The 25,850-nt window shown below is 40.9% G+C and overlaps 3 protein-coding genes and 1 long non-coding RNA gene across 58 annotated transcripts in view; 1 reads left to right on the forward strand and 3 right to left on the reverse strand.

Moving 5' to 3' along the window:
• The window catches only part of LOC118393937 (cytochrome c oxidase subunit 4 isoform 1, mitochondrial), a 32,156-nt gene extending 30,476 nt beyond the window's left edge, over positions 1 to 1,680 (reverse strand). Inside the window, exon 1 of the mRNA XM_052462427.1 lies at positions 1,677 to 1,680. The gene's annotated coding sequence lies outside the window, so the exon portion shown is untranslated. The remainder of the gene's footprint in view (positions 1 to 1,676) is intronic.
• On the forward strand, positions 208 to 17,489 carry LOC118393940 (uncharacterized). 50 transcript variants are annotated; one of them, XM_052462379.1, is made up of 7 exons: positions 208 to 437; positions 13,007 to 13,191; positions 13,289 to 13,358; positions 13,642 to 13,675; positions 14,281 to 16,759; positions 16,974 to 17,043; positions 17,116 to 17,489. In XM_052462379.1, the coding sequence occupies exons 2-5, from the start codon at positions 13,026 to 13,028 to the stop codon at positions 15,448 to 15,450; spliced, it is 1,440 nt and encodes a 479-aa protein (XP_052318339.1). In that variant the 5' UTR covers positions 208 to 437; positions 13,007 to 13,025; the 3' UTR covers positions 15,451 to 16,759; positions 16,974 to 17,043; positions 17,116 to 17,489. The 50 variants fall into 50 exon arrangements, with proteins under 50 accessions (XP_052318339.1, XP_052318338.1, XP_052318348.1 ...); XM_052462378.1 differs by having other exon boundaries at positions 14,281 to 16,617; positions 16,688 to 16,759; positions 16,974 to 17,489; XM_052462388.1 differs by lacking the exon at positions 16,974 to 17,043 and having other exon boundaries at positions 14,281 to 16,617; positions 16,688 to 16,759.
• A 265-nt stretch (positions 17,490 to 17,754) lies between these two features.
• LOC127907351 (uncharacterized) lies at positions 17,755 to 19,356 on the reverse strand. 6 transcript variants are annotated; one of them, XR_008064220.1, is made up of 4 exons: positions 18,817 to 19,356; positions 18,385 to 18,652; positions 17,973 to 18,128; positions 17,755 to 17,904 (listed from the first exon to the last, which is right to left on the reverse strand). It is a non-coding gene; the product is annotated as an uncharacterized LOC127907351 (long non-coding RNA). The 6 variants fall into 6 exon arrangements; XR_008064217.1 differs by having other exon boundaries at positions 17,756 to 17,904; positions 17,941 to 18,128; positions 18,909 to 19,356; XR_008064215.1 differs by having other exon boundaries at positions 17,756 to 17,904; positions 17,941 to 18,128.
• A 1,152-nt stretch (positions 19,357 to 20,508) lies between these two features.
• The window catches only part of gse1b (Gse1 coiled-coil protein b), a 476,683-nt gene continuing 471,341 nt past the window's right edge, over positions 20,509 to 25,850 (reverse strand). The window contains exons 15-17 of the mRNA XM_052462428.1: positions 24,955 to 25,299; positions 23,927 to 24,030; positions 20,509 to 23,366 (exon numbers count right to left, since the gene is read on the reverse strand). Coding sequence (XP_052318388.1) covers positions 23,226 to 23,366; positions 23,927 to 24,030; positions 24,955 to 25,299 — 590 coding nt within the window. The 3' untranslated portion in view covers positions 20,509 to 23,225. The remainder of the gene's footprint in view (positions 23,367 to 23,926; positions 24,031 to 24,954; positions 25,300 to 25,850) is intronic.

Genomic DNA, 25,850 nt, shown 5'->3' on the forward strand with positions numbered 1-25,850 from the left:
TATAAAAGATGAAGTATTCTATTGTAAGGACTCTCAGAATTAATTTATAGACACTGAATTGATCTGAGAGTCGCAGTGCTATGGTGAAGCTCATATTATTAAAAGATGAAGTTTAAGTATAACTCTGACTTGTGTGTGGTTTGTAAACTCTCCTTATTTAGTAATACAGGAAATTACCACGACAGATGACTGCAGGGAAGGCTATACAGTATGCCTCTGCCTCTTAGATGCTTCCCTCCACCTATTACAAAAGGAGCACAATATGCAGATAACTTCATTCTTCAGATGTATAAGAGGCCACATCCTATTCTGGGCTTCATAAAGAGGAACCTTCAACAGCTCACATACAGAGCTTCTGCCTCAAGGGACCACTCCCTGAAGCATACATTTTAAAAAGTCATGCAAAGACAGTGGAGTGATCAGAAGACGATTAGTGGGTAAGACTTTGTTTCAGGTTTGATTGTATATTTACGTATTTGTCTAAATTGACAGGATTGACTATCAGAAACAGGGAAAAAGCCTATATGACAATTTAGCAAAGTATTTTTGTTATGTAATTCAATTGACACTAAAGGACTAGGGTGGGGATTCAGTACAAGACTCAAGTGTAAATTGCCTTTAAATCCTCTTAAGGCCACTGAGACGCTAGCGTCTCACCCTAGCCACTAGCCTTGGGAAATGCGTAGCGCCAAATTCATATAGTACTCATTAAAACTCAAACTTTCATTAAATCACACATGCAGGGTACTCAATTAAAGCTACACTCGTTGTGAATCGAGCCAACATGTCAGATTTTAAAAATGCTTTTCGGTGAAAGCACGAGAAGCTATTATCTGATAGCATGCACCCCCCGAAATACCTGAAGGAGAAGTAAACAAAATAATTAGCATAGCCGGCGCTACACAAAACGCAGAAATAAAATATAAAACATGCATTACCTTCAACGAGCTTCTTTGTTGGCACTCCAATATGTCCCATAAACATCACAATTGGTTCTTTTTTTTCGATTAAATCCGTCCATGTATATTGGTTGATTGGTTCAGGCTGGAGGTAGTCTTCTTGCATTGGCTCAGCTGGGCCGTCCGTCATCTAGAATCCCGCCGTCACACAATGTTCAGCTAAAGGGGGATTAGGTGTGTGCGCTGTGTGAAAGCTATCCTGTATGGGACCTAACATGTTTCACTGTGCAAATACGTTGCTATGTGTTGTCTCAGTTATAGCAATGTAATAGCAGTAGGCTGGTCATTAGCATAAGAAATAGCACTTCCTAACAAATCCCTCTCTTCACGTCTCCCCAGAGACGTGACACAACCTAACTAGATCCAGACACAAAAAGAAAACTTTTCCCAGAAGGAAAAGTTTTGTGATTCCCTCTCTTCACATCTCCTAAGAGATGTGATATAGTCCAGATACATTACTCCAAGCAAAAACGAAAACATAATCCAAAAAGGAAAAAATAGCCTAAACAAGGTAAGTCTATACGGAAATGGCCCACAAGGGCCGCAATGCCCCCTCTTCCCATCTCAGAAGAGGCACGACATACAATGGAGAAGCTTAATCAATAAAAGCTGCTCCTGTCGCATCTGTTGATGTAACTTGCTTATGAAGAACATCCAGGCTCTCATGCTCCACACCGTTATCTCGCACCTGGCTCCTGTTATTTAACACAAGACCGCTTGTTCTCGCAACACCCCGCTCTGAATGTTCCCTCCCTTCTAACTCATTTGAACAGTTAGTCTTCATGCTACTCTGTATTTTTCCATCATGAGAAAGTCCCATGGCCCTGATACTTTTAACAATGTTTCAAATCAGCTAGGTTGCATAACACATACATACATCCACACAAGGCAACAGCAGATAATATTCAATCATATATATGGTAATGGCTATAATGTAAAATACAGGATCCAACAATCCCCCTTTTTCACAAACCCAAGGGTGTGAACAAAAATTCAGCAATGAATCATATAACAGTTGCAAAGTTTAAAATACCTTCATGTCCTCCATTCGATCCCACTATGTACTAGATTGGCTACCAGCCACCTAGGAACTTACAACCCTCATTTAACAGAGCGGAGAACAACAGCTCATTCAAAAACAGAACAAAAGAAAATGGTGTGAAATTTAAGTCCCCCTTTTGATACCCGCTAGGGTGTCACTCATTATCCTTTATTTCAGCAGTCATAGCATTTCATGAAAATAATAAAAAAGTTTATTATTAATAAACAGAAAAGAAAAATCAACCAAGAAAAATAGAAAAAAATGGACAAGTGATATATGCTTTTGTTTCCCCCTTTTGTCACCCACAAGGGTGTCACTTATCAAAAACAGGATAAAACTTTATTGTTATTGACATGTAAGATGTAGGATAAAACTTTGGTCATGGAAAACAGAGTAAAGAATTATTAGAAACCATCTGGTCCTCTCAGCTACTCCTATCCTGTACCAGGTGGGCTCCTTGCCACCCAGGGACTCTAAACCTTCACAACAGGGAGAACAAACATACTGGAAAGAAAACCTATCATAAAAATGTATAACAAGGAACTGTGGTGGTGTAAAATGTATTGTACTACCTCACCCACAGCATACCATGTGTCATCCTCAGTCAGTCCCATCCTCCCCTGAAAGCATTCATCACATCTGTAACAGACTTCTTAAAACACGGTATGATGCAAGCAGCACATCACATCAATAACAAATAATACAAGAATTAGGGTCAGAAATCCAGTAACCATCATACCAGTGTACTTACCAAACCAGGTCAAGAGAACAGACTCCTCCACCCCCCCCGTGGACCTCATCTTAGCAGATAGTGTATCAAGCCCTTCTGTAGCTCAGTTGGTAGAGCATGGCGCTTGTAACGCCAGGGCAGTGGGTTCGATCCCCGGGACCACCCATACGTAGAATGTATGCACACATGACTGTAAGTCGCTCTGGATAAAAGCGTCTGCTAAATGGCATATATTAAGCCCGCCTTAGATATACTACCGTCTGGACTGGTATTATTAGGAATATACGTGCAACATTGTTTACCGAACATCTTGCAGACGTCCCCCTGACTGGCCAGAAGCATATCCAAGGCAAGTCTATTCTGTCTGGAAACCCCAAATGTGGCCTCAAGCTGTTCAGACATACCAGTGAGTGCATCACGGGAGTAATTCACAAAACGCTGTTGATTATAGTAGATATAATTAATCCATGCAGTCTGTCTAGCATCCACCATGGCTGGACCCATAATAGGTAGTAAGTGCCAGAGTCCATCATTCCTACCCAAGGCCTGAAACTCATGAGGAACCCCACTGGCACTCCCAACAGGTTAGTTTGTATGTCAACTACATCCTCTGTCCATGGAGCACTACGTCTATGTCTCCCATGGGATGGAATGTTTTCAGGTCCCCTGGATACAGAACCCAACAGCTGTTCAGCAGTAACATCAACAATGGTCAGTGGAATTATCAAACTGGTCAGATCACACGTACCTTGCCATTCTCCTCTAAGAATGGGTCTCAGCACTCTTTTGGCTCCACACATCCACCTCACATCAGCCAGACCACTAGTTTGGTTTAGGCCTGTAACTGGCCAAGTGGAATTAATGGTTATGTTACTACTGCAATCAGCTTCAGGCAATCTCCCATAATCAATGCCATTACCTGTACCCGTGATGCAACTGTAATTGCCCCCATATGCCTCAACACCCCAAGAGGCCCGATGAGGAGGTACTGCAGGAAACACAAGGCTCAAAGAGGAACAGCGGGTTGAATTGGGCTTAACCTGGTAAAAACTTCTCAGAATACACAACCACCCCTCTCCTTCTCCTACAGCAAATGGGTGTGTAGCCAGAACAGGTCTAGCATGACTACAAATAATGCAGTCCTTTCTTCTCAGGGTTTTAGCTGTGTACCTCATATAAGACAGCCACAAATTGTCCCTACCATCAAAACCAGTCCCAGTGCCTAATTGATCCATAGCCGAATAGTCTCTAACATTAATTACCACAGTGGTGGTAGGTGGCAGGTTCGGTCCAGGTGGGGGTAGAGGAGTGTGTCTGGCTCCGGTTTTGGCAGCACCTTAATAGAAAACACACCCATCATGTCTGTCTTCGTCCTTTGTAGTCCGAGGGTGTGAGTGCCTGCATGCAGAGAGCTTAATCGTTTTGATGGTTAGTAGGATTTCATCACCTTTACAAAGTTCAACAGTGCTCCCAGGTTTCCCCATATCATGGAAAACCTATCCACCTTTGTGGGATCCTCTATGCTATAAGGATACCCTCTTCTCCAATCCTAGAACAGTCCGAAGTCGGTTATCGTGTAATCTCTACTCTAACTTCCTGTCTACCCAGATCTAGGGATCTCTTATGCTTATTTTGGAACAAAATACACATCACTTAGCCAGAGCCAGACACATCTTCACTTCTATGAACAAAAACAGGGGTGACAGGACAGGGAGGGTTACTTCATTCGAGAGATGGCCCCCGGAATTCTGTTAATTCCAGTTCTTCTCCCGAACTCTGTTTATTGTCCGACAGTGAAAAAGTGTCTTACCCTCCCGCCGTGCGATATGAATCTGGGTAGCTCTTTCAGCTAGCTGTCACCAGGGGTCTTCTATGGTCCCCAAGCCACTGGGACTGGATTGAGTGACTTCACCTGTAGTTCACCTGTAATGCATAAAATCCTGGACATACAGGCTTGGTTAACAAACAATTTCTCATATGTTTTATCTGATTATATCTTTAACTTCTATGCCCATTTGTTAGCTACATTTTTAAATTATTAGTTTCTTATCCAATAGTCCCCATCCTATCCTAGACCACAATTTACCCATCCCCCTTTTGATACCTGGCTCTGCCCAGTATCAACCTTACCTACTCTAAATAATGACTTAGGTAAGATTAGTATAGTATCCTTATGTTCTGACATTATCCTGTAGGAGCGCCCCCTTCATTTTCCACATGTCCAACTCTCTCCCCTGTCTCCACTCAGCAACTGCTATCTTTGCCTGTCCTGCCCCCCCCCCCTTTCCAAAAACCTCTCCTCTCTTCTCTCCAACTTTCAAGGTCTCTGCAGTGCGGGGGAGGGCCCCTCCGTCTGCCTTTTCACCTATCTGTAAAATACCATGTCTCTGGGAACGTGAAAATCCCCTTAACCCAAACGTTTACTACAAAAACAAAACCTAATAATTATAATAATCCCCCCCAAACTCAAATAATTTGTCTCTGTGTTTCATGTTTTATTAGTGTTTCTCCAAATTGTCTCCCCAAAAATACTTCTTAAATACCCAGCCATTAGACACACACACAACTGTGATAAACGTGCACTGTCCCTTTAACATAAAAACCTCAGCCTGCAATCCCCTCTGCGGGCCTTTCATTGTTCACCATAATGAAAACAGATTCTAGTGTTAGTCTACCTTAACCTCCTGTTTAATTTCAGTGGTGTTATCTGAACAATCAAACCAAAATCAATAACCGGGAAGTACTTGTGTAAATTAATTAAAAGAACAAAATAAATCTACCTTATTTCTCAGCACTTGGTTAGAACACCACTCCCGTCTTACATCGACCACACCCGTCGCCCCGTACCTAGTGTATATCTTATCTATTACTCAGTGGCTCAATTCATGTTTATCGTAAGTATGTTCAGATGTTGATTATGTAATTCCACAATATTAGTATAGTTCAAACCTCATAATATAACTCTACACACAGAATTTTACGTTAATAGAGTTTAACACCTTTTCCAACAGTCATGCACACCCCCTCAATATTCTATGATATTACTCTCATCAGCAAGCCTGCGACTTTTTCAACATTCTCACCGGTACCAGCTCCAACTGAAATACCTAATGTACCACACTCGCTTGGTCCCCGACCTCATTCATACCGATATTAGTCCCCGACTGAATATCAAGTGTATTTCATGCACACGATTTGAATCTTCATTTACGCCAGTAAACTTCAATTTACACCAGACACACACAAATCTTCATTCTCCCCAGCAAGCAGACCAGTAGGAGATGCAATAGCCCCACCTTCTGTCCATTCTCTGTACAGCTTCTCACCCCGTCTCCTCCACTCCTTGCCCTCTCTGCCTTCATTTAAATCTAGAGTGGACTTCAGCGTTCTCAACACCTTTTCCATTTCCAACGATATTCCATGTACACTACAATACTGCCAACAACCCATGCCTTTACTGAAACCCAAGTGATACCCTTTCCCGAAGGCTAAATCGGCCCCCAATTAGGTCTAAAGTAAGAACTCAATTATGCACTGTGGGTCCCCTAGGGTATTAAGAAGTCTAGTGTCCCCCGGATTATCACCTTTACTTCACTACCCAATGTACTTCACACACACTTATGCTTTGTTAGGACCTTAGAGAGACCCTTTCCCGAAGGCTAAATCGGTCTCAAGTCCGAGTAATCAATTTAAATATCCGTCATTCACACTTGGCCCTGCCTAATACATCACGTTCGCATCATATGACTTTCTATTCGCACTTTGGTGATCACTCATTACTCACCACTCATACATGTAGTCCCAGACTATCCATTCAAGCTTTGGTGGCCACCCGTTACCCATCATTCATACATGTGGTAAGTGATCTCTGTTACCACCTACCAACCAGGCATACTAGTACATCCCATACACAATGCACCATTAAGTATGGTTGATCAATAATAAAATTGCAGTTGCCAATGGAGATATTACTTTCTCAACTATTTTCCAATCTCACACATCATAATAGTTTAAATTTAGTAACTTACATCAAACAGGTGTCTCACAAAACTAAATTTGGATAACTCCAATGTGCAGAACTTTAGTGTTTCACAACAGGTGTCTGCTTACCCTTTTTAGTTGACCGGTCAGGATTTGTGAGACACACCGTCCGACGACAGTACTGGCCAATCGGCTGGCACACCAATGTCCAGCGATGTCTTTTTACCAGATCACGTCGGGGTCACCATTTGTCATGTATTGTATGTTTTAGTAAATATGTATGTATATTTTGACCAATTGTAATATATATTCAGTTGTACCCTGCGTGTCTCTTCGATAGCCCAAGTGTCCATTTTAACTTCAATCCCTCCCAGACTTTCTTTATAGGCTTCCATTGTTCCTTTCCCCCTGATCTATATTCCATTTTTTTTTTGGTTTTGGAACTCATTAAACTTCAGCTTTGGAGTATTGGGGGTCGCCATTGTGAACTTGTTTTAATCGTAATTCAATTTAATTCAATCGGAAATTAATCGTAACTTAATCGGAATTTTACCAGACTACTTGAATATAATTAGAATATGTATTAGAGGAGACACTATTGCTCGCACTCTGCCTTATCTCAGAGCTTCTCCTTTGTATATTCAGTTCGAGAAAAACGATTGGGTTGGTATAGCTTTTGTGGAGCGCGCAACCAAGGGATCTATTCGACTATATAGTCGCAATATTAAATATTATATTCAGATCTTATTTCAATTATACATCAGTCATTTTGTTCCTGATTATACATTTAACACAGAAGTTATAGATACATACAACATAGAAGTTTACATACAACATAGAAGTTTCGGATTTATCAAATAACCCTTCTTGAGTTCTCTCTCTCTCTCTCTCTCTCTCTCTCTCTCTCTCTCTCTCTCTCTCTCAAACCATCAACAATCTTAATGGAAACGATTACAACCACATTACATTTTAATATGAACAGTTACAAATACACGTTATATATCTGACCCCTATCAGCCGACCTCTATCAGTGGACCTCTATCAGACTGGCCTAGACCGGGTCGCGGACAAAATTACAATTTGTCCCCTCGGCGCCAGGTTTAATGAATAGTAATTAGCTATCCCCTTACTGATCTCTATCCTACTGACCTCTATCGTGCTGACCCCTATCAGAATTATTACACATGTCCGACCCCTATCAGTGGACCTCTATCAGACTGGCCTCGACCGGGTCGCGGGACAAAATTACAATTTGCGCCAGGTTTAATGAATAGTAATTAACTATCCCCTTACTGATCTCTATCCCTGACCCCTATCGGAACTATCCAGGCCTCAAGTGATCTCTCATCAATTGAAAGCTATCAGACTGTGCTGACCGGGTCGCGGGACAAAATTACAATTTATCCCCTCGGCGCCAGATTTAATGAATAGTAATTAGCTATCCCCTTACTGATATCTCATCAATGATTTATATCACCCGGCCGTCGCCGGTTTGTACCACATATGTTCACTTCACTGTTCTTTGACTCGTCAGCAAATTATAAATTTACACAAGAATTCATACTTACTCGGAAACACTGATCAAAATTTAGACAGACTATACGACAATATGCAAAGTTTGATTTAACAGGTTTTGCTTACCTTGTTTATGGTGCACCTTTTAGATCAGTTTCCCGAGTTGAGCAGAATTATTGTCCTCCCCCGAATGTCTTCACCCGTCTTCCTGGAATCGTCCTTCCACCTCTCACACCCAAATCAACTCACTTCGACCGGACCGTTATTCAACCATCCTCTGCTACAAAGTTTCTGTTGATAAAAGGATATGATGAAGGGCGAGCTGGTCAAGGATCGATTCAGACAAGGTGGTAAAATTGTACGACAAGCGACAGTTTATTCAGAGTAAAGATATCTGGTACAGCGTAATTACGGCCCTTCCGTTAGCCCATCAGACCAGCAGGAAAAGAGCGAGTTAACCGCTACACACACAATTTATACAGAACAGAAAGTAGGTTGATTCTAGAAGATCGGGTCTTCGGATTGGTTCAGGCTGGAGGTAGTCTTCTTGCATTGGCTCAGCTGGGCCGTCCGTCATCTAGAATCCCGCCGTCACACAATGTTCAGCTAAAGGGGGATTAGGTGTGTGCGCTGTGTGAAAGCTATCCTGTATGGGACCTAACATGTTTCACTGTGCAAATACGTTGCTATGTGTTGTCTCAGTTATAGCAATGTAATAGCAGTAGGCTGGTCATTAGCATAAGAAATAGCACTTCCTAACAATACCCAAAATGTCCATTTATATAGCCCGTCTGATCCAGAAAAAAACAGCTTTCCAAAACGCAACGTCATTTTTTAAAATAAAAAATGTTGCCTATAAACTTTGACAAAATACTTCAAACTACTTTTGTAATCCAACTTTAGGTATTTGTAAACGTTAATAATCGATCAAATTGATGATGGGGCGATCTTTATTCAATAGCAGCAAGTCAAGAAATCATGGACGATTTTCTCTCTTTCAAAACTTTCCACCGTGTACCCTCTGACAGGAAGTGCCTTCTTCATTTCACCAAAGATGAACTTCAACCCAATTCCCAATACTGGCGACATCGTGTGGAAGCTGTAGGAACTGTAAACTGGGCGCCATCTAATTTCCCTTGCCATAGACAATACAGGGAACTGGCGGAGGGATATATATATATTTTTTTTTGTGAACAGTTTTTCCTTGGGGTTTTGCCTGCTACACACGTTCTGTTATAGCCACAGACATGATGTAACCAGTTTTATAAACTTCAGAGTGTTTTCTATCCACACATACTAATCATATGCATATACTATATTCCTGGCATGAGTAGCAGGACGTTGAAATTTTGCACGCTTTTTATCAAAAAGTTGAAAAAAATAGAGGTGCCTTTAAATTACCTTTACTGTAAATGATCAACTCAACTACCTTGCTATGCAATTGGGAAAATGCAATGTTAATAAAATGTTAGTGTTATTACAGACAGCGGCATAAGTGTTAACAGTAATATTAACAAAACTAAATATAAGACTAAGTATCTACGGGAATATCTAAACACTGCCTTGTTGAATCGACTACAGCCAAGGTACTGGAAAATAATGTTTTTGTATTCTGATGAAAATATCCCATTAAAGTTGGTATGATGTGTATGTTTGAAACTTATTTGTATTTGAGCTCAAGCAGTAGAAAATGTTAAGTGCTGGTACTCAGCTCTGGTGAGCTCCTACACAAGTCAAGCACTGTGAATTTTGACAGTGAAATTACATTTTACATTTTGGATATACAGTGCCTCTAGAAAGTCTACAATCCCCTTGGATTTATTCCAATTTTATTGCGTTACAAAGTGGGATTAAAATGGATTTGATTGCCATTTTTCTGTCAATGAGCTACACTAAATATTCTGTAATAACAAAGTGGAAAAAAGTCTAACATTTTTTAAAGATTCATGAAAATGTTATATCCAAAATATAGTAGTTTCATAATAGGGGCTAGATACATAAAATGCTTTTATTTCTAAATGGAAAAACAGATACAGTGCATTCAGAAAGTATTCAGACCTCTTGACTTTTCCACATTTTGTTACATTACAGCCTTATTCTAAATTGATAAAAACGTTTTTACTGTGTGTAGATTGATGAGGGGAAAAAACACATTTAATCAATTTTAGAATAATACCCCATAATGACAAAGCAAAAACAGTTGTTTTTTGTGTGTGCAAATGTATTAAAAATAAATAATGGAAATATCACAGTATATACGTACTCAGACCGTTTAAACTGCCGCCTCAAGTCTTCTTGAGTATGACGCTACAAGTTTGGCGCATCTGTATTTGGGGAGTATCTCCCATTCTTCTCTACAGAGCCTCTCAAGTTCTGTCAGGTTGGATGGGGAGTGTCGCTGCACAGGTATTTTCAGGTCTCTCCAGAGCTGTAAGAAAGGGTTCAAGTCCAGGCTCTGGCTGGGCCACTCAAGGACATTCAGAGACTTGTGCGGAAGCCACTCCTGCGTTGTTTTGGCTGTGTGTTTAGGGCCGTTGTCCTGTTGGAAGGTGAACCTTCGGCCCTGTCTGAGGTTCTGAGCGCTCTTGAGCAGGTTTTCATCAAGGACCTGTCTGTACTTTGCTCCGTTCATTTTCCCCTCGATTCTGTCTCCCAGTCCCTGCCGCTGAAAAACATCCCCACAGCATGATGCTGCCACCACCATGCTTCACAGTAGGTATGGTGCTAGGTTTCCTCCAGACGTGACGCTTGGCCAAAGAGTTCAATCTTGCTTTCATCAGACCAGAGAATCTGAGAGTCCTTTAGGTGCCTTTTGGTCAAACTCCAAGCAGGCTGTCATGTGCCTTTTACTTTTGACCATCGGGTTCTTGGTCACCTCCCTGACCAAGGCCCTTCTCCCCGGATTGCTCAGTTTGGCCAGGTGGCCAGCTCTAGGAAGGGTCTTGGTGGTTCCAAATTTATGTAATTGAAGAATGATGGAGACCACTGTGTTCTTGAGGACCTTCAATGCTGCAGAAATGTCTTGGTACTCTTCACTAAATCTGTGCCTCAACACAATCCTGTCTCGGAGCTCTACGGACAATTACTTTGACATCATGGCTTGGTTATTGCTCTGACATGCACTGTCAACTGTGGTACCTTATATAGACAGGTGTGTGCCTTTCCAAATCATGTCCAATCAATTGAATTTACCACAAGTAGAATCCAATCAAGTTGTGGAAACATCTCAAGGATGATAATTGGAAACAGGATGCATCTGAGCTCAATTTCGAGTCTCATAGCAACGGGTCTGAATGCTTAAGTAAATAAGGTATTTCTGTTTTTTATATTTAATACATTTTCACCTTGTCATACCTTGTGTGGGATTGTGTGTAGATTGATGAGGATATTTTTGTATTTGATCCATTTTAGAATAAGGCTGTAATGTAACAAAATGTGGAAAAAGTGAAGTGGTCTGAATACTTTCTGAATGCACTGAATTTATCATGATGTCTGTATGTGCTGTTCAAGGAGTAACATCTGATTGGTTGATTGGTTTGTTCATTTACACTAGTTCAACTAATCTGCCATTAGTGAAAGGTTGCCAATCTAATTGTTTCTGAAAATAATCCCTTTCTGATATCTGTATTTAAATATGTTTAATTTTTTACATTTAAGTAGTCCCTTATTGCTGTCTGTATTAAAATGCAGTATTTGTAACGGTTTTCTAGTGGTGAAGGAGAGTCGGACCAAAATGCAGCGTGTAGATTGCGATCCATGTTTAATAAACAACGTAAACACGAATAAACACAAAACACTACAAAACAAATAAACGTAACGAAAACCGAAACAGCCTAAACTTTGTGTAAACTAACACAGAACAAGGACATCAGAACACCAAGGACAATCACCCACAACACAACCAAAGAATATGGCTGCCTAAATATGGTTCCCAATCAGAGACAACGATAAACACCTGCCTCTGATTGAGAACCACTTCAGACAGCCATAGACGTACCTAGCACACCCCACTAAGCTACAATCCCACTACATACACACCACATACAAAAACCCATGTCACACCCTGGCCTGACCAAATAAATGAAGATAAAATACTTCGACCAGGGCGTGACAGTATTAGTAATCACCCCCTAATGATAGTCAACTTTTGTAGTTCCACAAATAATATTTGGAACCATAGTTATCCAAAATGTGCTCACAACAATACTTCCTCATGTTGTACAGTAAATAACAAACCACGGCAGTGATGCAGGTGTTTTCTTGCGAACATATCCGAAAAGGAAGATGGGTCTCTAATGAAATATTCAACATGGTGGAGGAATGTTGGTGACCTGCAACACAACACAAGTCCCACAGGGAAACTACTGGGGTAGATTGCTGAGAACATCAACAGATATGTGTTTTTTAGACAGGCCTAATCTCATCCCCGTCTTTAGAGGCATTAGGAAAAACCTTCATCTGAATTATTTTGTTTCGCTAAGAAACAAGGAAATAGTGAATGCGTTGATCGATATCTTCATCAAATGTAGTATGCTATTCTAAGCTCTAGTATATTCTCTATCAACATTCAAGTATCAATGAAGTATGGTTGGATTTATCAAATGTCAATAGCCAGTAATGAAATGAGAATCCATTCTCGGTAACAGAACAGTGCAAAAAAATATTACTATTTACAATTATTTAGCAAATTAAGAAGATTTATGAAATGGAGATGTATTGCACATATCATTTGATTTGAAATAGATCATTTCCTCCTCTGAGTCTTGTGCTTTCATACAGTAGGTCTGTCTGAGACATCATGGAGGGTAACAACAGACAACAGAGAGAAAGATCACGAGAAAGATCCCCAGAGACGTCTCCTATGATGGTTCCGGTAACCCAGCCACGCTGCTCAATGTTCTCCTGCTGTTTGGGGATGGCATCTGATGAACCTGTAGGCGTCCCAGCTAGTAATGTAACACAAGGTTAGAAGAGAATGGTTTATCACTACACATTCAATCTAACTAACTCTACCTCTTTCCCAAAATGCTCTGTCTCTGAATAGCCTGTTTCTCCCCTCAGACTCTATTATGAAGCAGCCCACCAGACAGTCTTATGTCGACAACCCAGACACCAGCGAATGCATAATACGGTAGGGAGAAAATGACTCATGAAGGATGTTTTGGAGGAAAACATTTGGGTGATGAGGGTGACACAGTCCTCTCAAAGTATGTTTTCCTATTACTGGTAGCTATGTTATAACTTGTTATATGTTTTCCTATTACTGGTAGCTATGTTATAACTTGTTATATGTTTTCCTATTACTGGTAGCTATGTTATAACTTGTTATATGTTTTCCTATTACTGGTAGCTATGTTATAACTTGTTATAACATTTTGTTTTAAACCATGATTTATTTCCGTTTTGTTCTGCAGATTGGAGAATACTGAGCCGCAAGGGTCCAGTCAGGTGAGCCAACAACAGTGTCATTGTAATAGAAAAACATCAGGGATCAAATGTATGAAATACAGTGAGAGGTCAATGATCTTCAGAGTTTAAATCAGTCCTCTCCAAGGGATACTGCACATTTCTAACAGTGACCTTTTGTAAGGTACTGGGTGTCGTGAGTGTGAAGTCAGGTGCAGGAAAACAGAGAGTTCAATATAGTGCTCTTTTAATGCACACACGGTGAACCACGGCCACCCCAATAAACACTGGGTGCTCACAACCAAAATGCCCCAGACACAGGGAATGAAAACAGTCCAGCACTATATACGAACATAAACCAACACGTTAGTCTGTAACAAACACCAGGGGTACAATAATCAATCCCGCACAAAGAAACGGGCCGGCTGACTAATAAAGCCCAACTAATTACAACCAACTCAAAACAGGTGTAATCAATAAACACATAAGGAGGGGGAGGAAACAATCAGTGGCAGCTAGTAGGCCGGCGACGACGACCGCCGAGCGCCACCCGAACGGGATGGGGAGTTGTGACACCTTTAACCAAAAGTATTATCATTTTTTAACCTGACATGGTTTGTTTTTGTTGTTCCTCCTGACAAACCCAGAAGCAGAACCAGGATCAAAAGATCAAGTTTCTGATCAATGTGCCCATGTGGGTCCCACTACCTGACAAAAACCGACCACTGGACCAAATCCAGTCACAGGTTCAAAGGTTACTGAAGTTGTTGGAGGATACAGGATTTAAGGAGGAAGATGAGGAGCACCTGAAAGATGTGGCCATCATCATTGGCCTCAATGGCAAATATTCTCCTAAGCTCAGGGAGCAGCTGACAATGCTGATGAACATGAAGGAGAATACAGTATTGAAGTTTAAAAAGATTTCATTTACCTGGAGACCCAATGGTGACATTAAATATGTAGACAGTATAAATCAAATAAAAGGTATACCATATACGGATATCAGAGAATTTCTAAAAGATAATGAGGAAACTAAACAGCTTGTTAGAGAGTTGAGAGGAGAGGATCCTGACGCTCTGATCTATTTCAGTTTTATTGACGCTGATACTGTAAGCTTTAACCAAGTGTACAGCTCTTATTTAGAGCTAGTCAGAAAGCACTCTAACACTCACTCTGGCATCCCACCAACGGTGATGTCAACAGGCTATGAGTTTCCGGACGGGGATTTTAAGAGGTCAAGCCAGGTTGACAGAGCGATTCGAGTTGAGACAGCAAAACACTTTCCTCTAGGCACATACTATCCAGAGCCCAACTTCTGTGTTTTACTCCTAAAGGGGGAGGACACACTAACAGAGAGCTGTCTTGGAAAAGGCAAAACAATGGAGTCGCCAAAATGTATCAAAAAAGTTAAGGAGCGTGAAAAATTCACAGCAGTCTTTACCGCTGACAATCCCATAATTACCTCTGTTCCAGCAAGGTGTAAAATAAATAAGGATGGCCTGACAACTGCTCAATCACATTTTAATCCTAGAGTTTGGGCAACAAGTGCATATATCCATGGTGAGATAAAGAGTGAACTAAAGGGCCAAGGAAGTTTTGGTAAAACAAGACGATTATTGATGGAACTGTTGACTTGTCCAGATGAGACATTTGAGGACAAGTGTAAAGAACTTCCTGTGGTAAATAATGATGCATTTCTGAGCCTGTGTAAGGCAGCTGGTGAGGTCCGAGAATACAGAAAGAAAGTGAGGGGGTCTGAGAACCAACAGGATAAGAGGAGTCCGGCAGAGAGCAGAGCAAAACAACCAGAGATGTAACGCATATGAATTCAAGGCACTTGTAAAGCCTAGACTTATGTTGACATAAAAATCTGTAGCCTTACTTTTGTTACAACTTTTATTTTGCCGTAATGTATTGAGACACTGTTTGTAGCCTGGGGACTTTTATTTTGAAAGCGATAATATTCCCAGAGGCACCTTTGAGAGAGCGTGGAGAAAAAGAGAGTGGATGTTGATGACTGCTTGGCTGTATGTCTTGGACCAGAGAAATTCAACTACACCTAACAGTTTTCCATTGTAGCCCGTGTGTTATTTTTACTGCCAATCCACAAGTCCTCTGTTGGAGGTAGTGTTTAATACCTACAAGCAGAAATAAGAGTTATACAAATCTATCCAATCCACAAGTCCTCTGTTGGAGGTAGTGTTTAATACCTACAAGCAGAAATAAGAGTTATACAAATCTATCCAATCCACAAGTCCACTGTTGGAGGTAGTGTTTAATACCTACAAGTAGAAATAAGAGTTATACAAATCTATCCAATCCACAAGTCCTCTGTTGGAGGTAGTGTTTAATACCTACAAGCAGAAATAAGAGTTATACAAATCTATCCAATCCACAAGTCCTCTGTTGGAGGTAGTGTTTAATACCTACAAGCAGAAATAAGAGTTATACAAATCTATCCAATCCACAAGTCCTCTGTTGGAGGTAGTGTTTAATACCTACAAGTAGAAATAAGAGTTATACAAATCTATCCAATCCACAAGTCCTCTGTTGGAGGTAGTGTTTAATACCTACAAGCAGAAATAAGAGTTATACAAATCTATCCAATCCACAAGTCCTCTGTTGGAGGTAGTGTTTAATACCTACAAGTAGAAATAAGTTATACAAATCTATCCAATCCACAAGTCCTCTGTTGGAGGTAGTGTTTAATACCTACAAGCAGAAATAAGAGTTATACAAATCTATCCAATCCACAAGTCCTCTGTTGGAGGTAGTGTTTAATACCTACAAGTAGAAATAAGTTATACAAATCTATCCAATCCACAAGTCCTCTGTTGGAGGTAGTGTTTAATACCTACAAGCAGAAATAAGAGTTATACAAATCTATCCAATCCACAAGTCCTCTGTTGGAGGTAGTGTTTAATACCTACAAGCAGAAATAAGAGTTATACAAATCTATCCAATCCACAAGTCCTCTGTTGGAGGTAGTGTTTAATACCTACAAGTAGAAATAAGTTATACAAATCTATCCAATCCACAAGTCCTCTGTTGGAGGTAGTGTTTAATACCTACAAGCAGAAATAAGAGTTATACAAATCTATCCAATCCACAAGTCCTCTGTTGGAGGTAGTGTTTAATACCTACAAGTAGAAATAAGAGTTATACAAATCTATCCAATCCACAAGTCCTCTGTTGGAGGTAGTGTTTAATACCTACAAGTAGAAATAAGAGTTATACAAATCTATCCAATCCACAAGTCCTCTGTTGGAGGTAGTGTTTAATACCTACAAGCAGAAATAAGTTATACAAATCTATCCAATCCACAAGTCCTCTGTTGGAGGTAGTGTTTAATACCTACAAGTAGAAATAAGTTATACAAATCTATCCAATCCACAAGTCCTCTGTTGGAGGTAGTGTTTAATACCTACAAGTAGAAATAAGAGTTATACAAATCTATCCAATCCACAAGTCCTCTGTTGGAGGTAGTGTTTAATACCTACAAGCAGAAATAAGAGTTATACAAATCTATCCAATCCACAAGTCCTCTGTTGGAGGTAGTGTTTAATACCTACAAGTAGAAATAAGAGTTATACAAATCTATCCAATCCACAAGTCCTCTGTTGGAGGTAGTGTTTAATACCTACAAGCAGAAATAAGAGTTATACAAATCTATCCAATCCAGAATAAGAATGTCATTTCCAAACAAGACATAAACTCAAATGTTGCTAAATGACCTGGATGAATCTCTAGTTGTACACAACTATGGGTGTAACCATTTGTGCCAGAATACTCACCAGACATCAGCTTTAATAGTGTATAGGTGAGGAGTGAAATACAGTATAAAACAATTAGGAATTGACGGGTATAATAAGTTATTCATGAAACAAAGGTTAAATCACTTACAGTTACAATAAGTGCCATGTAATTTGAATGACCACAGTCAGGACATCTGTTTAATGTCCCATCTGAAAGGCTGCACCTAACGCAGGGCAATGTCCCTGTCACTGCCCCTGGGCAGGCATACAGCATGAATGGAAAACACCTTTCAGTTTGAACTAATCATAATGCCAGGCCAGAACTAACCATTTTATAAAACTATAGAAAGATATGCTGTGTAATGGTAACACTTGTGGTTAAGTAACAATATGTACCTACACTGTCATTTTATAACCATCACATGTATGTTCTATCATTATAACCATCACATGTATGTTCTATCATTATAACCATCACATGTATGTTCTATCATTATAACCATCACATGTATGTTCCTACTATCATTATAACCATCGCATGTATGTTCCTACTATCATTATAACCATCACATGTATGTTCTAACTATCATTATAACCATCACATGTATGTTCCTACTATCATTATAACCATCACATGTATGTTCTAACTATCATTATAACCATCACATGTATGTTCTAACTATCATTATAACCATCACATGTATGTTCTAACTATCATTATAACCATCACATGTATGTTCCTACTATCATTATAACCATCACATGTATGTTCTAACTATCATTATAACCATCACATGTATGTTCTAACTATCATTATAACCATCACATGTATGTTCTAACTATCATTATAACCATCACATGTATGTTCTATCATTATAACCATCACATGTATGTTCTAACTATCATTATAACCATCACATGTATGTTCTAACTATCATTATAACCATCACATGTTTGTTCTAACTATCATTATAACCATCACATGTATGTTCCTACTATCATTATAACCATCACATGTATGTTCCTACTATCATTATAACCATCACATGTATGTTCTATCATTATAACCATCACATGTATGTTCTATCATTATAACCATCACATGTATGTTCTAACTATCATTATAACCATCACATGTATGTTCTATCATTATAACCATCACATGTATGTTCTAACTATCATTATAACCATCACATGTATGTTCTATCATTATAACCATCACATGTATGTTCTAACTATCATTATAACCATCACATGTATGTTCCTACTATCATTATAACCATCACATGTATGTTCTAACTATCATTATAACCATCACATGTATGTTCCTACTATCATTATAACCATCACATGTATGTTCTAACTATCATTATAACCATCACATGTATGTTCTAACTATCATTATAACCATCACATGTATGTTCTAACTATCATTATAACCATCACATGTATGTTCTAACTATCATTATAACCATCACATGTATGTTCTATCATTATAACCATCACATGTATGTTCTAACTATCATTATAACCATCACATGTATGTTCTAACTATCATTATAACCATCACATGTATGTTCTATCATTATAACCATCACATGTATGTTCCTACTATCATTATAACCATCACATGTATGTTCTATCATTATAACCATCACATGTATGTTCTATCATTATAACCATCACATGTATGTTCTAACTATCATTATAACCATCACATGTATGTTCTATCATTATAACCATCACATGTATGTTCTAACTATCATTATAACCATCACATGTATGTTCTATCATTATAACCATCACATGTATGTTCTAACTATCATTATAACCATCACATGTATGTTCTATCATTATAACCATCACATATTATGATCAGTAATCACAATTAAGTTTTGACATTTGATTTGATGATTTCACTATATGTGTCTGTCAGTTTTTGCCTGCCTCATAATAAACAGATGGTAAATCCAATGTAGTAGAAACACTTCATTGACAACCCCCATCTCTTATCAGAATCACTCTCACTCTCACCTTTTACGGCTGCGGTCCCTGTACAGGGACCAAAATCAGCGGAAATTTCAGAGCGCCAACTGTAGTACTCGATAAAACTCAAACTTTCATTAAAACACACATGCAAGGTACTCAATTAAAGCTACACTCGTTGTGAATCTAGCCAACATGTCAGATTTGTAAAATGCTTTTCGGTGAAAGCATGAGAAGCTGTTATCTGATAGCATGCACACCCCCGAAATACTTGAACGAGACCTAAACAAAATAATTAGCGGTAGCCGGCGCTACACAAAACTTAGAAAGAGCTTCTTTGTTGGCACTCCTATATGTCCCATAAACATCACAATTGGGTCTTTTTCCCGATTTTAAATCCATCATTGTATACCCAAAATGTCCATTTATGAAGGCCGTCTGATCCAGGAAAATTCACCTTTACAAGACGTAACGTCATTTTTTTTTAATTAAAAAAGTTGCCTATAAACTTTTACGAATCACTTCAAACTACTTTTGTAAACCAACTTTAGGTATTAATAAACGTTAATAATCGATAAAATTGATCACGGGGCGATCTGTATTCGATAGCAGCAAGTCTTGAAATCATCGTCCATTTTTTCACTTTCATAACTTCCTCGGTGTACCCCAAGACAGGAAGTGCCTATACGTCATCCCACCAAGGATAAACAAGCAATGAAATGCCAGTACTGGCGACATCGTGTGGAAGCTGTAGGCATTGTAAACGGGACTCCATCTATTTTCTCTTGCCATAGACAATACAGAGACTGGCAGATGAATATTTTTGGGGTGTTTTTTGTGAACAGTTTCCCTCCTAAACACGTTCTGTTATAGCCACAGACATGATTTAACCCGTTTTAGACACTTCAGAGTGCTTTCTATCCACATATACTAATCATATGCATATACTATATTCCTGGCATGAGTAGCAGGACGTTGAAATGTTGCGCGATTTTTAACAAAAAGCTGTGAAAATTCGCAGCATCCCTAACAGGTTTTAAACAAACATCAATGTTCCAATTTTACTCAGACACTGAAAATAGATGGTGAACCTGCAGGAAGAAATGGTGCCAAGAGAAGACTTGACTATTCAAGTACATTTTTCAAATATTTTATTTTATTTTTTGTCTGAAATTACAGCAATATATTCATAAATACCTAATTACTACATTCAACAAATAATATATTACATTACAATTAATTCAAACAAGTACATTTTAAAATCTGAGTTTCACAGCATCTAGAGTCTAGACATCCTCCATAGAGTCAGGGGCCTATTGCGTGTGCATGGTAGAGTAAGGAGGCTCTGGGGAAGGGCCTAGGGTCCTCCCGCTAACTCATTGGCTGCTTAACTCAGTGGTAGCGCTTGCTGTCTGATTGACAGGTGGTGCTCCTATTGTAGCTCTGCTCTGTAAACATGCTTCCGCCTCCCTAACTAGGTGTTCCTCTGAAAGCTCACCAGGAGTGGAGCAAAGAGGGATGTAGGGACCAGACCTGCAGCCACCCTCCCCTCCCTGTCATCTCACATCCACAGCATCCGACTGGAGTTCAAACAGAACCCCTTTAGGACTACATACTCAAAGCCTTGTCAAGTCTGACTGAGCACTACAATACCCACGCTGCATTGCGATCTATGCTGCCGGAGGTCCTCTTGTAAGGCTAAACGTTTTATTTTACAAAACTACAGGCCAGACACTCCCACAGAAGGAAGGTAGGGGAATAGAGAGACTGGGGAACAGAGGTACTGAGGCACAGGAGACAGCTATGGCCAGCAGCAAGGTGGACTGATGTAGGCATGAAAACACACACTATAGATGCACAGTGCAGAGCAGGACAATGATTCATATACTTGGCAAAAGAGAACCTTTCATTGACTTTGGATTTGAGGGCCCTCAAGTGGAGAAAACAATCGTCCATTATCCAATTGTTGGCAAGGGCTTTGACATTTATAATAAGTGGGATAAATGTAGTAATATAACAAGTTTTGAAGTGGGTTGGCCATTTCAATTCAGGGAGTTAGCTTAATTACTCTATTTGGAGGTTTAAAAAAGCCTCATGATATTTTGTGAGAGGGAGGGCTACTTTTTGGCACTATTTCCTTTTATGACAAACACAAAGGAGAAGAATCTCGCAAGATCTCCCTCGGTGCATTGTCACATGGTACTGTCTGCATTGTTTCCTCTATCTGGGTTTAGTGATGATATGAATGTCTCATTATAATGGGTGTTGTGTCCCTTGTGCTTAATGATAAGGTCCAGAGAGATGAGTCTAGTTACCAGACAACAGTTCTCTCTCTCTCTATATATATATATATATAAATAAGAGAGAGAGAGAGAGGGAGAGAGAGAGAGAGAGAGAGAAAGAGAGAAATAAAGAATAACATTGTAACTGTAGTTGTCACTCACTCTTTCCCATGGGTAACTACTCACACAGGGGATTGGTAAAACATGCTGTTCCTGACAGGAGGGGTTCTGTGTGGGGCTGGTGTTCTGATGGAGTGCATGGATCTGGGAGGCCTGTGGGGCCTGGAGTTAGGTCTTACCCCCATCTCAGTGAGCCTTACGGGGCCTGGAGGCCAGGGGAGGGAGGGCTGTGGCTGGAGCTCAGGCTGCTGCTACGGCAGCACACATGGCTGGGTCAAAGGGGAAGAGGAGAAGAGGAGCATGTTCTCTCCTTTTCTCCTTCCATCTACACCTCTGAACAGGGCAGTCCTGACCAGCAGCAGAACAAACACTAAAAGCAAAGCTTTCTGTTTCACCCAAAAAAGCATGAACATATAAAAAAATGGCAGGCTTATTTTCTTCTTCTTAAAAGAACAATGATTAAAGTAATAAAAACATACAAAATTATTTTTCGTCATAATAGTATTTACAATACAAGGCTGAAGCACCTTTTAAATTCTTATTCTCATCTCGAAATAAAACATTTCCTTTATTCATGCCAAAATGTGCATTTTGTAAGTTCTTCCCTAATTTGAACAGTTCTTTGTCGTAACACAGTACCACCGGGTAGTTCTTCAGGTCTTTCTCTTTAAGTGCATTTCAAGTTTGAAAGCTGGCCTGACCTGCCACCAGGAGAGATGCTGGGAGGTTCAGTCCTGTCCGATTGGCCAGAGGTAGGGGCATTGGATTGGTGGTAGATGGCGCTCTGTCACGTGACCACACCCATTCCAGGGCTGAGCTGCTCTCCGATTGCAGGATTGTCCGTGTGGGCGTGGCTGTGAGGGGAGCCTAGGATGGGTCTGGGACAGCAATGTAAGAGAGTAACTGGTGCCTGCTGAAGAGAATGGTGTGAGTGTGTGCCTCTTTGTATGTTTGTGTGTGTGTTGACCATACCGTCCTAGGGCTTTGCCCCATGTGTGACGTGCCCGTTGCACCCTCTGACCCCAGGGTCAGCACAGACCACTGGCTGGTGGCACCGTCCCTGGCAGGCTGGCAGCAGCCCCAGTCAGTGCTTCACTGCTTGGCCCTGCTGCCCCATCCATCTATCAATTAATCCTTTATCCCTCTCCTGTGGAGCTGTCCATCCCTCTCTCCTGTGGAGCTGTCCATCCCTCTCTCCTGTGGAGCTGTCCATCCCTCTCTCCTGTGGAGCTGTCCATCCCTCTGTCCTGTGGAGCTGTCCATCCCTCTGTCCTGTGGAGCTGTCCATCCCTCTGTCCTGTGGAGCTGTCCATCCCTCTGTCCTGTGGAGCTGTCCATCCCTCTCTCCTGTGGAGCTGTCCATCCGGGTCCAGATCCAGGCTGGGTCATAAAAATAAACTCTGTTTGGGCGGGGAGGGATGGGGCCGGGCATGGGGGTCAGTGGAGCTGTCACCTGGGGGGGTAACCCTTATAGTGCCCTCCCCTGCCCCAGTGGGGCTGCGGCAGCGTCAGACACTTCCTGAAGTGCTCCAACTCGGCCTGTAACTTCTCCCTCTCCACCGCCAGCTTCTGTCTCTGAGACATCAACTCCTATAAAGAGAGAGAGAGAGAGAGAGAGAGAGAGAGAGAGAGAGAGAGAGAGAGAGAGAGAGAGAGAGAGAGAGAGAGAGAGAGAGAGAGAGAGAGAGAGAGAGAGAGAGAGAGAGAGAGAGGGAGAGAGAGCGAGAGGGAGAGAGGGAGAGGGGGAGAGAGGGAGAGAGGGAGAGAGAGAGGGAGAGAGAGAGGGAGAGCGAGAGCGGGGAGGAGTAGAGTCAATAAAACCACATTAACAAAATGTAACAACTCCATAAAGAGAAAGTAACAAACACACACACACACACACACACACACACACACACACACACACACACACACACACACACACACACACACACACACACACACACACACACACACACACACACACACACACACACACACACACACACACACACACACACATATTTACTTAGAATTCTGTGGCATTATTCAATATTATTGTACAGTATGAAGACTACAATTGAACATAGCTGATTAAAATAGAAATAATATTTTCTCCAAACGATTTAAAGGAAGCTCAGTGATGATAGATGTAGCTGACAGGGTCTTACCCCCATGCTGTGGGAGAGCTGCTCTGCTGTCAGGCTCAGATTGTAATGCTGGTTCTCCAGTCTCCGACACTGGCTCTGCAGCACCTGGCGCTCCACACCTTGCTCTGGAAGAGGGAGGGAGGACCGAAGGCAGGGGAAGAGAAGGAGGGGAGTGGAGAAGGAGAGGATGGAGGCAGAGGAGGAGAGGGAGAGAGGAAGGAGAAGATAATAACAATGAGCCTGAGGGGATGTGACCTGGGGTCTCATTAGCATCCACGCTAACACTCCCTGCGTGTCTGTCTCCCCATGTACCAATAACCAGAGAACAGCACACAGCTAGAGCTACAGCAGACCATACTGCCACAGACAAGCAGCATACAACACACAACTCACTACACAACTCATTACAGATAGTGTGTGTATGTATGTTTGACTGTTTACATCCTATTTGTTGGACCAACAGAGAGTAGTAGAAAAGGATACATACTACCCTCTAGTGTTGGGAATACGCTCTTAACTACTCTTAACCAAAGTCATAAAATGTTCATTGGTCTCCAGATTTCAACCATACATGAATCATTCCAAAAGCAAGGACAATAGACATTAAAGGTCCAATGCAGCCATTTTTATCTCAATATCAAATCATTTCTGGCTAACAATTAAGTACCTTATTGTGATTGTTATCAATTAAAATGGTCAACATCAAAAAATATTAGTGCTCTATCTAATATTAGTGCTCTATATAATATTAGTGCTCTATATAATATTAGTGCTCTATATAATATTAGTGCTCTAAGTGGGAAGGGGAAAACTGAAAACTATATTTTATTGGCAGAGAGGTTTGGAACTCTCTTTCTTATTGGTCTATTAACTAACTTATTTGCCCTGCCTGGTGACATCCCCAGGCAGGACAAAACTTCACCCCACTAAAACAGCCCCCAAAAAACAATTCTAACAATAATATATATATATTTTTTAAATTACAGGCTGAAATGACGTTTTGACTGCACTGGGCCTTTAAATAAACAGACAAGTGACTGACTGCTTACCTTCAATGTATTCCTGATAGGCTTCAAAGATCGCTTCAATCCCCTGCCACCTGGGTACTGGGGCCTCCTCTTCCTCCTCTTCCTCCTCTTCTTCTGAGTCCTCTGGTGCAGACTGCTCCTCCCTCGCTCCTGGGGGCTCTCGGTGGGGGTGCGGGGGACAGTGCTGCCCATTGGGCTGGGGGTGCGGGTGTGAGTGCGGGTGTTGGATGGAGTGTGCGTGCGGGTGTGTGTGAGGGTGTGTGTGTGGCGGGGGCGGCCGGCTAGGGGCGCTCTGCAGCTCTGGAATGTTGTAGTGCACTGAGGAGTCCTGGAGGTGAGAGGGCGCTGAGATCACTGTGGCTCCACCTAGAGAGAGAGAGAGAGAGAGAGAGAGAGAGAGAGAGAGAGAGAGAGAGAATAGAGAGAATAGAGAGAATAGAGAGAATAGAGAGAGAGAGAGAGAATAGAGAGAGAGAGAGAGAATAGAGAGAGAGAGAGAGAATAGAGAGAGAATAGAGAGAGAGAGAATAGAGAGAGAGAGAATAGAGAGAGAGAGAATAGAGAGAGAGAGAATAGAGAGAGAGAGAATAGAGAGAGAGAGAATAGAGAGAGAGAGAATAGAGAGAGAGAGAATAGAGAGAGAGAGAATAGAGAGAGAGAGAATAGAGAGAGAGAGAATAGAGAGAGAGAGAGAGAGAAGAGAGAGAGAGAGAGAATAGAGAGAGAGAGAGAAGAGAGAGAGAGAGAGAATAGAGAGAGAGAGAAAGAGAGAGAGAGAGAGAGAGAGAGAATAGAGAGAGAGAGAATAGAGAGAGAATAGAGAGAGAAAGAGAATAGAGAGAGAAAGAGAATAGAGAGAGAAAGAGAGAGAGAGAGAATAGAGAGAGAAAGAGAATAGAGAGAGAAAGAGAATAGAG

Source organism: Oncorhynchus keta, chromosome 14 (assembly GCF_023373465.1).
Source record: "Oncorhynchus keta strain PuntledgeMale-10-30-2019 chromosome 14, Oket_V2, whole genome shotgun sequence".
Classification (NCBI taxonomy): Eukaryota; Metazoa; Chordata; class Actinopteri; order Salmoniformes; family Salmonidae; genus Oncorhynchus; species Oncorhynchus keta.